Raw genomic sequence first — 13,449 nt, 5'->3', positions numbered from 1 at the left:
GGAAAGGGGATGAAAGTTTTTCTAAGGAAGTTGGAGAAAGGCAGAATGACTGCTGTGCTTCTCTTTTGTAGGTGGTGGTTCATTTCTCTCAGCCACTTTGAGCTGGGGTCTAATTTAGTGTTCAAGAGCTAAGTGGAAAAATTCTGGTCCTACAGAAAAATCTTTTGTGGTTCCTTCACACAGACTGGACTGTAGGCCAGAGAGCCCTGATTTGTTTCATCCAGGAAGCTGTGGTGACTCAATCTTTGAGGCACTTGCAGTGTCTCTCAGCCTGTGCTGTGTTACCTTTCTGCCAACTCGGTGATGTGAACGGAGCCAGCAGCTGAAGGACTTCCCGGCCTGTTGCATCAAAGATGACAAGAGGTGGATCCAAGGTTCTCACTCAAGGAATGGGGCTGTGATTCCCAGGGACTGCTGGTGTCAAGCTGCAGGCTGGTCAGCTGTTTTCCTACAGTGTGGCTGTGCCCTTGAGAGCCTGCTGGGTTACACAGGGACCTGCTGCCCCCACGTGATGCTGCCAGCATTCCAGCACCCTCACCATGTAGACAAAACCACCACTGCTGAGGTTACAGGGCAGGTTTGAGTTTCACTGAAATGCTTGTGTTAATTTGAAAGGAAATGATGTGGCCAGTTCCAGAAAGGATCTTGTGGTGACCTTTATGGTTTTCTAGCACATACACAAATAGCCCTCTTGCCCCTCAGAGGGACCTGGTGGAAGGTCTGAGCTCACCTGATGGCTTCTGTTGGGTTTTTGTAGTGTTCAGAGTTGGCTCATCTTCAGAGTTTTATGGTCAGATGGCTCTGTCAAAAGCTCACTCTCAAGCTCAGTGGCACATGAGAGAAAACCAATGGGTACATAACATGTGCTGCCCTACTGACTGAGCCCTGTCACAGTTCTGGGGCTGGAAAGCCAAAATAAGATGTCAGTATAGGCTCAGGTGGAAGTGGCAGGTAATGGTGAGGGATGTCTCCAGAATCTAAGAGCATTTCAGTCTGTGGTATCTGCTGATTGCATCTTTTCAGGCTGCAGTTTTCCTGGTCTGCATCTGAGATGCGGATGAATTATGGGAATCAGACAGGAAGATGGGTGATTTCTTTCAACTAATGGCAGGATGGGCTGGATTTACGGTTTGTCCTGGCCTGAGTTTTGAAGGCGAAAGTAGAGCTTTTCCTATTTGAAGCAGAAGTTTTATTCACTTACTTGGACAATTCTGGCATTGGTCTTTTTAATACATTTTCTAAAAGCTGCTTAAGTCATGGAGTGGTTGGAGCTGTGCTTCCAAGAAACCTAATGAGTTTATCTAAAAAAACCAACAGCCCAGCAAACTTTTATTGGATTAGTAGGTTGAATTAGTTTAGAAAGCATCTGGTGATCAGCAGGGCAAGTTCCAGGAACAGCCTGGGGTTGCATGCTGGGGGGAGGAGGGACCCCATGGCCCTTCCCTTACGCTGGCAGTGGGTGGTGGTGGCAGCTCTGCTGGAACTACAGCCAGAGGACTCCACGGGGTTGCATTTCACCCCCAAATGTGCAGTGAGTAGTTACTGATGAACAGTTACTGAACTTGCTTTACACAGGCTGCATTTGCACACTGTTACAGTCCCATGCTTGGGATGGTAGTAGTGCATGTTAGTTGTGACTAGCTCCTTGGCCACAAGCTCTGGAATAAACTCCCCAGCTTGGGTCTCAGTGGTTGGGACAGGAAGCCACAGTCCTTGCTCCAGCTGCTCGTGCAGACCACATCTCACACTGCAGTGTCTTGTCTTTGTTTAGACATTTGCTGATAGTGGTCAGAGCTGGTGCATGGGCTGCTGTACTGGGCAAAGCTGGCTGGTTTGGCTCTCCATATGGGAGTTATGGCACAGACAGGATTCACAGGGGCTGCCACCACTTGATTTGGAAAGCAGTTCTGTCTGTCACAGGATGAATTCTTGTCTAGTTTGTCTCTGCAACCTGGTGTAGCAAGGTATTACTGCTACTAGGTGGCTGCCTTTGCTGTTGAGCTTTTCTGAAGCACCCACGTGACTTTGTAAATCAGTGCCACAAATGCAAACTTTTCCTTATTCTAAGGGGGTGCAGGTTTGGTTTCAAATTACAGAGAAGCTTCAAGAATTTCATGGATATTATCTTAATCAGAATTCACCATACCATGTATGAGTCTGGACATTCTCTTTATTAAGCAGTGACACATTTCTCATGATAATGAGAAAGGCTTTGAAAAAGCATTAGTACATTAAAGAAATAGCTGAGTGATTTTATTTTTTTTTGACCATGCAATCTGAACTTCCTCTGGGCAGGTGTAGGCAACGTGAACTAAAAATCCCAGTGGCTGCTCTGTACTGATACTCCAGCAGTTATTAGGTCTGGAAAATGACTTATCTTTTGTGCCTTGAACTTTCCTGTATCTTAACAATCTGTCCCTGCTTCACAGAAGGCTGAGAGCTGTTACGTGTCCTGTATTCTAACCACCTTCTTGACATATTGGTTAAATTTTGGGAAACTTTTAAATGTCATCTCCTCAAAATGTTTTGGAATATAAGCCAAGCTATTTTGCATGCTTTCTATATATGTGAACTGGAGAACTTGAGGATTTTAAGAGCATCTGCTTGCACTTTGAATTTTTCATGTCGCTTTTTGAATGTAGTTTTTGTATTTTATTGCTTTCGTAGTCTCTGATCCTTTTGCATTTAAAAGCATTGATTAGAATATAAAGCCTTAGGAACCTGTTAATAAATGTCTTTTACCTGGAAATCAATGCCTGCTTTCACCTGTTTGTTCATGGTTTTCCTATTTCTGACGATGCTCTTCCATTTTACTGAGAAAAGTCAAAACTGCTGTTAAAATGGGAATTCCTGCCATCAGTGTCGGTCTTTGGGGCTCCCCACACCTTCTGGAGTCAAACTCTAGGGCAGTGAAGTCCTACAGCAGGGCTCCAACAAGTCTTCTTGATGCAGCTCTTTCAAGGCACTGCAGATGTTTCTTTTGAAAGGCTGTTTAATAAGATAAATATACCCAGGCTCCCCATTCCTCTGCAGTTACTCACAATGTAAAACTGTCGTGCCAGGGATTGGGTTACCACCTCGAGCTGTCTCCCCATATGTGAGCTGGAGCTGCATTTACTCCTGAAGGTGGGGGAGAGAAGAATTTATTTGAACCTAATGAGATTTTAAAGTTTGGGTTCAGGGATTTTGCAAAGAGGCTGCTCAGATGAGGCTGCAAGCTGAGAGTTCAGTTCTGGACATGCAATTCCCCTCATTCGTTTAGGGGATAGCAAAATATCCAAATAGCAAATAGCAAATTTGGATTCAGCATCTTACAGGTGTTAAGAGAAAAGGGCTGGAGAATGGTTTGTGATTCTGCAAATGAGTGGTCTGCAACTTGTCTTACTCTGAGACGTTATCGTGTAAAGTCCATGTCCTCATTGAGAGCTGCCCTTATGGCTGTTTTGCTTCTTCTTTCCATTTGCCAACCCTCTGGGAATCTTCTGCTGCCTAAACCAGGAAAACCTGTAGCAGTTCTACTTATTTGGATAAATAGAGGTGGGGGAAAGAACAGGGGAGGTGGAGACACCTGTTCTGTGCAGCTGCAGAAGGGGAAGCACTGTAGTCTGTGCTCAGACATCTCATCCCGATTTCCCGTTGTGCTGTGTCTGGGCTGTCAGGGACATGTGGCACCAGAGATCTGGGGGAGATGGGACTCTGTGCCTGAATGCGTTTGCTCTGTGTGGTGGCTGGATGAAAAATCCTGTCTCCAGTGTCACTCACTTCCCAGATGTCCCATGCAGCTACAGGGAACATGCAGTTTGGCGGATGCACAGATGTGGCTTTCAGCTGTTGAAAATGAAAGGCTGATATCTGAGGCATTTGAAGTGTCTTGCTTCAGTTATGCTTCCATTTCCTTCCCAGCAGTAGATGAGAAGTAGAAGAAAATTGACCACCATCCTTTTGATCTACTTACTATATTGATAATGCTGTGATTTGCTGTGTCAGCGGGGCTTAATAATCCTCAGTTCTTGAGAGAGATGAACTGCATGTGGAAATCTGAAGTTGTTTTCTCCTGGCAATAATGTTGTAGTCTTTGAGCTCAGTGAGGATGCTGTGTCTCTCTAGCCCTCACACAGGCTGGAGTCACCCTGGACACACAGTAGCAGATGTGAATTTGTGGATGCCTTGCAGTGTAGGTTTTTACAGAACTAATGCATAATGTTCTGCTTCACTGTGTCACCTTAATCCAAGAGCATTTTTGAGATGCACAGGAAGGGGAGAGTGAACAAAGTATGTTTCCATATGCATGGGAAGATACATCTAAATATATATATATATATCTTTTTCTGTTTAGTGACTTCATTTTTTTAAGGGGGCTGAGTGCAGCTAAGATTTCTAGAAAAGGGTGTTGATGCATCAGTACTGAGGGGCCCTGGTGTTACCCATTCCTGTTCCATACCTTAGAGCAGTGCTGAGATCCCCAGGCTGGTGTTACTGCTCTTTGTCAGGCAAACCTGGGATGTGGGAAGCTGAGGAATGTGCCCCTGGCTGCACACAGGCCGTTCCTGCTGGAGGATTCTGCGTTTGCAGGACAGCAGCGAGTGCTGACACGCAGCGATGGCAGCAGGAGCCTGCCTTGGAGCCCCTGGAATGCGTGAGCTGTTCCTTGGCCCACAGAGGTGTGGGCTGGGGAGATAGCGCAGGAATGTGCAGTCTATAACTTGGGAGATGATTGCCCTTTTCAGTCCAGCTTGAACTGGTAAATGGGGCTTATCCTGAGGGATTGTCCTGTTCTTCCACCTTGCTGATTTTCTTGGTAAAGGGGTTTTTCCTGAGCGGTTCAATGCATTGGGCATCAGCTTGAGAGTTCTTGTCCTGAGCTGTTGAAATGAGCAGCAGAGCTTTGGCAGATGCTGGGAACTCCCCTGAAGCAACACAGTTGGTATTAAGGGTCTCTCATACATATCTAATGTAGGTGCAGAGCTGTATGGGGGATTTGTAGACCAGAATGCCAAAGAGCTCATAGTTAATAATGATTTTTGGAAAAAGGGAGGGAAGGGAGAGAGAAGCAAACTAATGTCCCTGGATCTCCAGATGCCTTGTGCTTTATAGCAGTAAAGGTATCAAAAATTGTGTCATTCTTTAACTGTCCCTCCTCCACAGGAAAATTCATGTTGAAAAACCATTTGAATGCAAACACCAGTGTCCTCCCATACTGGGGAGGATGTGGTTTGAGTAGCCCTCAGGCCTGACTGTGATTTCAATTGAGCATGTAATTTTTGGGTTGCCCAGTGGAGGGAGGAGGACTCTGTCCTTCTGTCTCATGTTTGCATGCAGCTTTATCAGGAGCTTGGCCAAGTTACCTGAGCCTGTGGAGGACCAGCTCTGAGATGCTCTTGTGCTGAGTTAGTTTTATCAGCTCTGTGACTGCTCCAGCATAGCCACGACAAGCAAGAGCAGCTGAGTTGGTGGTATTTTAGCAGGTTTTCCTTTTCATACCCCACTGGGCAGCACAATGCTAATGGAGTGGAAAATACAGGTTTCTGTATGCACAGCCCATGCCTGTGGGTAGGCTGAGCCCTACCAGGTCTTTGGAAACTGGACTGTGATTCTGCTCCATGCACACGTCTGTGAGTTGACATTTTGTCTGTGGGTTGTGTTAGTAGCTTGCTGTAGGGGTGAGAGTGGAAGGAGGGGTGATCCTGTGGAGGAGCAATGGCTTGAAAATCTAGTATAACCCTGTCTGGCTTACTTCATTTCTGCAAAATTGCTAACTCTATCCTCTAGAGATAAATAAGTCTATGATATTTATCTTTGGGAGATCCTGCCTCCTAGAGCTGTGCCTGTAGCGTTGTAGAGAGTATTTGGGGCGGTGGTTAGAGCGGGTGAGGTCAGTGTGTGGTTGTTTGCAGAGCACTGGGCGGTAGCCCCGGGAGGCTGCAGCGTGTGAGATGCAGCTCCGTGGGGAGGTGCAGCACACGTGGCACCGGCAGAAAGTTTGTGTGCCTATAACGGGGACAGGTTCGCGGCTCTGCGGGGCTGAGCGAGTGAGGTGAAGGGAGTGCCAGAGTGGGCACTGCTGCGGGGTTTCCTTGCTCTGTCTGTGTGAGGATGTGGTGGTGCCCTCTCATGGATGGTGCCTGTGGGAACTGGCCTTAGGATGGTCCAGTCAGCTGCTTCCTACGGGTTGGGGGGGACTAAGTGGATGCTTAACACCTCCTGCAGCGCTGTCCCTCAGGAGTCACCTTGGGCAGGAACACTTCATTACCCAGCAAATCGATTGAGCCTTTAATATTTCTATTTAAGCATTTAATATTCCATTTAAGGAGCAGCTACTGTAGTGAACTCAGTGCTGTGACACGAGGTGCAGCACTGCACAAGGCTCAGCATCCCTGTCACAGTTCATCAGGCTACAGCTGCTGGTCCCATTTGTGAGAGCGACACACCTTTTTTCCATTAATAAATCTCCCTTCTTTCCCACCATCTCTTATCTCACATTGTCTTCTGGTAGCGTTAAAACCCGCACAAATCCTAAATGAATGCACAGCGCTTTTGGACCTCTTGGGATGAGGTGCTGCGTGGCAAACAAAGCGTTAATCCCTTTGGTTGATTTTTTTTTTTTTTTGGTTGGGTTTGGAATAATTGCCTCAAATCGCGCTCTGGACTGCAGGACTCCTTGGGGTGACCTCCAAGGGAGCGATTTGCAGCCCGTGCCTTCCCTCTGGCACGGCGATGCCCGTGGGGCGGGATGGGCTCGGTGCCACCGCCGCTCTCCCCGGGGACGTTCTGCTGCCGGTGTTGGACCCTTTAAACGGGCGCAATTTCCCATTCCAGCAGAGCTTCAGGGACCTGTGGTTGCTGATGGGATTGGATCCGGAAACAGGAACAGAGAGGGACGCGAATGGGGAAGACCTTCCCTGTGTCGTGGCTGCGAGCTCGGAGGGAGCGGCTGGGGCGCAGGGAAGGGAGGACACAGGGTTTGCAGAACCTTGGGGCGAGCAACCACAAGGAGAGGTCCTTTTCCACCGGGAAACCGGGGTGTGAGCGCCTGTCCTGCCCTGGCTTGCGCCTTTCCTGCCCCGCCGGGTTGGGGTGGTGCCTTCGTGCTGCTGCTTCGGTATCAGTTGTAAAGTTGGAGTTCAGTTTGAGTAACCGAGTGATTCCTCTCCAGCCTTTTCTCCTCCCTCCGCTTCCCGTTCCTCGGCTCTGCCTTGTTTGCTCAAGTCAGGAAGGGGGAGGGTATGGGGGAAGTTAATCATTAATCTTAACTCCTTCGCAGCCATGGGGCTGAGTACTCCTGGTATTCCCAGACCAATCTTCCGCAGACTTGTAAAAGTAAACGGGTACGTGTAGCCGGGCTCACTCTGTGCCCCTAGCAAAGGGCAGTGGGTTTCTGTCCGATGGATCATCCAGCACAGCGCTGAGCCGAGCAGGGCAATTTTGAGGCGAGATAGACACAGCTGCCTGCCCTGCAGTAAGGGCTGGAGAGTGGAAAAATGGTTTGGGTCCCCTCTGCAGGGCCAGAGGAGGCCAACACCCTCACGGGATTTTCACTTCCTGGTGGAGTTTGATTTGCCTTTGTCATTGGAGGGGAGAAACAAAAACCACTCCTTCTGGGCCAGCACTTCTCTGGGAGGTTGTGTGCATGAAACTTCCAGTCATAGGACCTGCCTGACTGTAGGAATTGCAGCTCATCGGCAGTTCCCTGGAGGTATGTGCCTTTCACTCTGGAATCCACCAGCTGTTCTTTTGCTTAAAAAGAAGATTCAGTTCATTTTTCCCCAGCTGCAGAATGCTTGTATCCTGTCAGAGAATCTGCTTCTGGGGTATTTTGGCCCCTCTAGGAAGATGCCTGTGATTTAAAAGACTTGGAACATATTTTTAACTAAATGAAAGGTGTATAGAATTAATTTAACACAGTATTTAATTTGCTAATGGCTGTATTCTGTTCTCTGAGTGCAGGACCGCCTTTTTTTTCTTTTTCTTTCGTGATGCTTTGGGTTTTGGTAGAGGGAATATAAAAGCAGCACCTTCCTCATCATCTAATGCTGTAATACTGTCCTCTTTTAATGTATTTTCTTGAAGGCTTGCTAAGTGCATTGGCTGCTGTGGTCTGCTGTGCTCAGGGGGTGGCTCAGGGCTGGCAGGTGCTGCCCTGGGAGCCGTGGGCAGCCATTAGGGCGAGCAGTTGCTCGGTTGCTATTCTGGTGCCACCAGATAATTCCAGGTCCTTGTGACCCCAGTGGGGGACACGGTGGGATGGCCACGCTCAGGGTGAGCCCTCACACCCCAAACCTGAGTGTGAGTACCTGCTGTGTGCGGGAGAAAGAGCCTGCTGAGACTAAAGACAGCTGGGTCTGCGCAGGGGGATCCAGGGGTTTCAGGGAGCCTCCCCTCCTGATTGTGCTGAAGTTGTGTTATTTTCTGGCTGAATTCCACATCTCCAAAGGGACCTGCCAGGTATGTCCTGATGCTCCTACAGTCGAGAGTGCCGGTGTCCCTGGTGAACCGACTGGTCTCTAACAGCCTTCACGAGGTGTGTCCAAGTGCTGCTGCCCCAGCGGAAAGCTGGGAATGCAGCCAGGGAGGCTTTCTTTAGAAAGTGAGCACAGCACAGACCTGCAGGCACTCGCTGGAGTTCCCCCTCCAGGGACTGCAGTGGGCTCTGCAGGGTGGGCTCACAGGTCAGAAGGTCCAACAGGTTGGGGTTTGCCTGTGAGTCACTGCAGAGGAGGGCAGGGTTGGGAATGGGCAGAGGATAGTTTGCATGGAGAAATGTGGAAAGCTGGGAATGCCTTTTTTATGCCTTGTCTCTGAGGGAGAGCATTTTTCAGCTTTAATTTTTCTGAGAGGTGCTAATTGTATGACGTGGGTCCTCTCCCTGGCACGAGTGACAGTGTTTTAGCTGGTGGAAGTTTTCCTGCTCTTCAGGAATTTGTGAGCAGTCTCCACCCAGCTAGTTGAGAATTGTTTCCAGGAGAAGAAATGGCGTTTACCTGGCAGCCTCTGGAAACTAGTTAACTGTTTGTATGATGTACTGAGAGGGACTTTTATTAGGAAAATGGAAGCATGTACTTCTGCTGCACCAGTGGACTGATCTGAACGTTTCATGCTTCTTCCACTACCTTAGACTCTGGAGAAAACACCTCCTGAGATCTTGTTTCCTGCAGAAAGCAATGCCTGCGGCCACAGTAAATGACTCCGTGATGATGTGGAGCCTGTAATTAGTCTGTGTCAATATCCTGTTGCGAGTAGATCTCCGGGCAGGTTTTGCCTGGCTTGCTCTTCTGCAGGGGGCAGTGAGACTATGGATCCCTGTTGTTGGGTGGTTTTCCAGTTCAGACAAAAATCTGGGACTGACACAGCTGTTCTGGCTGGTTTGTAACATCTTGGTGTTTTTTTGTAGTAGAAGTTTGATTAACTCATTCATTCCTGGGCAGCAGTAATGTTTTTCAGGGCATTTGGTAGATTACTCTAGTTGGAAAGTCTTCCCAAAAACCTTCTGATAGAGATACTTTGAATGAGAAAAAGGAGACAAAGCTGTAGTCCAGGCTTTTACCATTTTGATTTTTCTGTTTTTTTCTTTCCTGCAGACGCCTTACTGGCAGATCTGGAATCCACCACCTCACATATCTCCAAGCGACCAGTGTTTCTCACAGAGGAAACACCTTACTCCTATCCAACTGGAAACCACACATACCAGGAGATTGCTGTGCCCCCTCCAGTGCCCCCACCACCTTCCAATGAGGCCCTGAATGGAACTGTGATTGACCCCTTAGACCAGTGGCAACCCAACACCCCCAAATACAGCCACCAGCAAGTAAGTGGATGTGGGAGGGTGCAATGCTTGGTTCGTGGGTGCAGTATCTCTCAAGAAAGTAAAGAGGAGGAATAGGAAGAAGTGACGATGAGTTTGGCTGTGAACAGAGGGGGAAAATGGGGAGAGGTGTGGGGTTTTATTAGAACTAACTGGCTGGAGCAAATGGCACAAAAGAATTTGAAAAAAAATTGTTTGACAAAGTGGTGGCGTGATGAGATTAGTGTTAGTCATCTGCCTTGTAGCCTGTGGGAAGCAGACTGGGGGTTTCCAGCACGGAGCTGCGACTCATAGGCAAGTCTGAAGTAAGTGGAGAACAGTTGTTCCTGGTGTAGCTCATCTGATAAAGGCTGGCTTGACTAAAGAGCAGATTTTTTAGAAGTTCTGCTGGGCTTTGTTCTGCCCTATCCGTGTGTGGGTTTGCAATGCAGTAAGGTACATATTTGCTTTGTATTCTCTGTTTCCAATGCAAATCTCATTTCCACAGCCTCAGTCCCAGTCTCCTATATACAGCTCTAGTGCCAAAAGCTCCAGTGCCTCGATTCCTAAAGACGGGCTCAGCTCTCCTTCTCCCCGTGCCAGTGAAGAGGAACACGTCTACAGGTATCGTGTCCCTGTTAAAAGATAAGCCTGACTCACAACTTGAGCCTGCCGTGGCTCAAGCTGCCTTCTATAAGTGGAAACAAGCACTGCTCCCTGTGTGTGTTAGGTTGCCTTGTGTCAGTTTTGATTACCTCTTTTGTAACACGCCACCTTAACTTTCATACTCGCTTCAAAGGCTGACCTGGCCCTTTGGCTTGCTCAGCTGCAAGAGGTTAAGGATCCATCAGACAGCAGGATCTGGATTGTGTTGTGAAGGATATGATCCAGACACAAGTGACAAATCCATCCCCCTGTTAAACAGCACAAAAGTTCTTTGGGAGTTGGGTGGCCTTTGGGTCAGTTAAACCAGGGAACTCAGTACTTGTGCAGTGACTTGAATTTTCAGGTAAATTTGAACCTCTTACAATCTCTGTCTCAGTAGGTGATTGATAGATAACAAGTTTGTACTCACAAAGGCAGCTGCTCTTACTCTGAGAGGTTGGAGGAGTATCCTGTGCAGTGGGACAGACCTTTCTGCTGACGTGGGGATGAGTGAGGAAGAGGCTGTCAGGACTTCATCCTGGACACCTTTTTACAGTCTGCAGACTGGTGTTTCTTTGGTGTCATGTTCTAACCATGCCAGCTCTTTCTGCTGAGCAGGAAGTTGCTTCCAACCAGAACTAACTCTGGGTAGAGGCAGGCCTAGCCAGGGATGGCCCAATGGAGGCAGTAATTGTAATTTTTTCAGACGACTGCATGCAATTAGCACGGAATGGAGGTAATTACAGCCATAAGTCCTCCTGTGCAAGGTCTGGCATGGCTTGGCTCTGTTGTGAATTGTAGCTGGTGTGTGGGTTTGGGATGAAGTATGTTCTCCTCAGATTGCAGTTGTGGATTTTTCAGTCTGAAGAGAAGGATAATAAGTGCCCTTATGGAATTCATAATTGTCACTGGTGTTACAGGTGTCAGAGTCCTTAAACCTGTTAGATATTAACTTTCTGAGCATAATGTGGTCCTGTGAATAAGGCAGAAGTTCCCATTTTCGGTTTGGAAAGTATCTTTTTGATAAAATAAGAACCTCTAGAGCATTAGAAATTGTTCCTTCATTTGTAAAATGAGGAGAAAAAAATTTCCCTGCCATAGACAATGGGAGGAAGAGTGTTACTACAGTGCAATTACTATAAAAATCACTGCATTGGTGCTAAGTCTTGCTTTGAAACACTTTGCAGTTCTGTGTGGTAAATGATATCACCCATATAAGATCATCTGTAATTGTAGCCAGCATTTTATACACGCTTGTGTATCTCACACAGTAGAAAATATATCAAATTACTTTCTTATAAATTGATTAGAAGTCCCCAAATTAAAGCTTTGAGGACTTGAGTGTTGCAAGAGGTTATCACATAACCTCTCGCTTCTGAGTTTTTGCTGATAGCGTGAGGTTTGTACTTTGCCTCTCTCTCCAGTCTGTGCTAGCCCTGCATTCCCTCGCTTCAGGGAGGAGGGTTTTGCTGCTTGGTGTGGTGTCAGCAGAAACAAGTCATTTTCCTGTATGTGAGCTAATGGGTCTGCTGCTGTTCTGTGCATTTTGGATCTGCAGACAGTTAACTCTTTCCTACAGGGCTGGGCAGCTCACAGTCCTAAAATAAGGCCCTGTCCATCAGTGTTCCATCCAGTATTTCTTCACGACTGACAACTGGAGATGTGACTAAGGAGTGGCTGTGTTTAGTCATGTCACAAAGCACACATCTTCCTTCCCCCAGAGCTAAAAGCATCAGCCTGAAGAGAGCACAGTACATGTGTAAACTTTGGGAACCTAATACGAGTTTCTCTCCATCCTTCTGCTGTATCTTGACACAGAAGTTTTCACATTCCCTTTATCTTTAGTTTCCCGAACAAGCAGAAGTCTGCGGAACCGTCTCCCACCATGACCAGCTCCTCTCTGGGCAGCAACCTCTCAGAACTGGACAGACTCCTCCTGGAACTGAATGCTGTTCAGCATACACCTGCCAGTGGCTTCTCAGCAGGTGAGGAATAGCAAGACATTTGGTGTGAGTGGGTACTTTTATTCTCAGAATAGTAGCCTGGTTTTTCCTTCCAACGTCCTTCCTGAGGGAGACCCCTCCAGCCCTTGGTCAAAGGTTCCTTTAATATGGGTGAGGCACCCTGCTCAAAGCAAGGCCAACTTCAAAACTGGCTCTAACTAAAGTTTCAAAGTTAGATTAGGTTGCTCAGGCCCTTGCACTGTTAGGTTCTTAATATCCTCAAAGATGGATGTTCCACAAGATTTCTGGACAGTTTGTTGTTCTTGCCTGTGATTACCATGTATGTGTGGAACTGGGGCTCTGAAGGGCTCTTTTCTGCTCCCCTTTCTTCAGATGAAGCTGGCAGAAGCCCATCACTGCCCAGCGTGGCTGGACCCCACTACGTTGTCCCAGAGAACAGCAGCTCTGGGGGAGGGAAGGCTGCACCCCCGACAAAGGAAAAGCCAAAGCGAAACGGTGCCCGTGGGATCGAAGATGTGCGTCCCAGTGTGGAGAGCCTGCTGGATGAGCTGGAGAGCTCCGTGCCAAGTCCAGTGTGAGTAATGTTTTGCTGGTTGCAGGCTTGGATGGGGTGGGATGGCTCCTGTGGGATTGGTGACTGTAGTGTAGGGGCAGCTGCTGCAGGAGAGCAAGGGATGGAAGATGGGCTTTGTCTAAAGGGTCAGAAATAAAGTGGGCACATGAAGATGCTGCTGCTGCTCTGTTACCTACTCCTGGATGAAAAAATGCATAAGTCATGGGTGAGAGGTGGATTGTTCAAACTCAGCTGACCACAAATGCCTGCTGTCTGACAAAATGAGTGTTCACTCATGGTCTGTGTCTTGGTGGTGTGTGTGTGCACGTGAGACTGGGCAGAGAGGCAGGGCCTGCTTGTGTTGGAGAGGTTGGGGGAGGGCTGGCCGGGGTGGGCCATGCTGAGGAAACTCCTCATTCTCTGCTTGCTCAGGGGAGCAGTGGGACTTCCAGTCTAGGAGTGCCCTCCCAGGTTAAACGCACTCTTTTTTAATTTTATTTTATTTTTTT

General features: G+C 47.9%; 1 protein-coding gene across 10 annotated transcripts in view; it reads left to right on the top strand.

Annotated features, from left to right (window-relative positions):
- Positions 1 to 13,449, top strand: part of PXN (paxillin) — a 63,864-nt gene that overhangs the window by 32,992 nt on the left and 17,423 nt on the right. For all 10 annotated transcript variants that reach the window (XM_039384202.1, XM_039384198.1, XM_039384200.1 and 7 more), the window contains 4 exons: positions 9,576 to 9,802; positions 10,287 to 10,402; positions 12,269 to 12,408; positions 12,760 to 12,961. In XM_039384202.1, coding sequence (XP_039240136.1) covers positions 9,576 to 9,802; positions 10,287 to 10,402; positions 12,269 to 12,408; positions 12,760 to 12,961 — 685 coding nt within the window. The remainder of the gene's footprint in view (positions 1 to 9,575; positions 9,803 to 10,286; positions 10,403 to 12,268; positions 12,409 to 12,759; positions 12,962 to 13,449) is intronic.

This window comes from Pipra filicauda, unplaced genomic scaffold (genome assembly GCF_003945595.2).
Source record: "Pipra filicauda isolate LSUMZ 115617 unplaced genomic scaffold, ASM394559v2 scaffold33_size4404698_pilon, whole genome shotgun sequence".
NCBI lineage: Eukaryota > Metazoa > Chordata > Aves > Passeriformes > Pipridae > Pipra > Pipra filicauda.
This window is presented reverse-complemented; position numbering and strand designations above follow the sequence as displayed.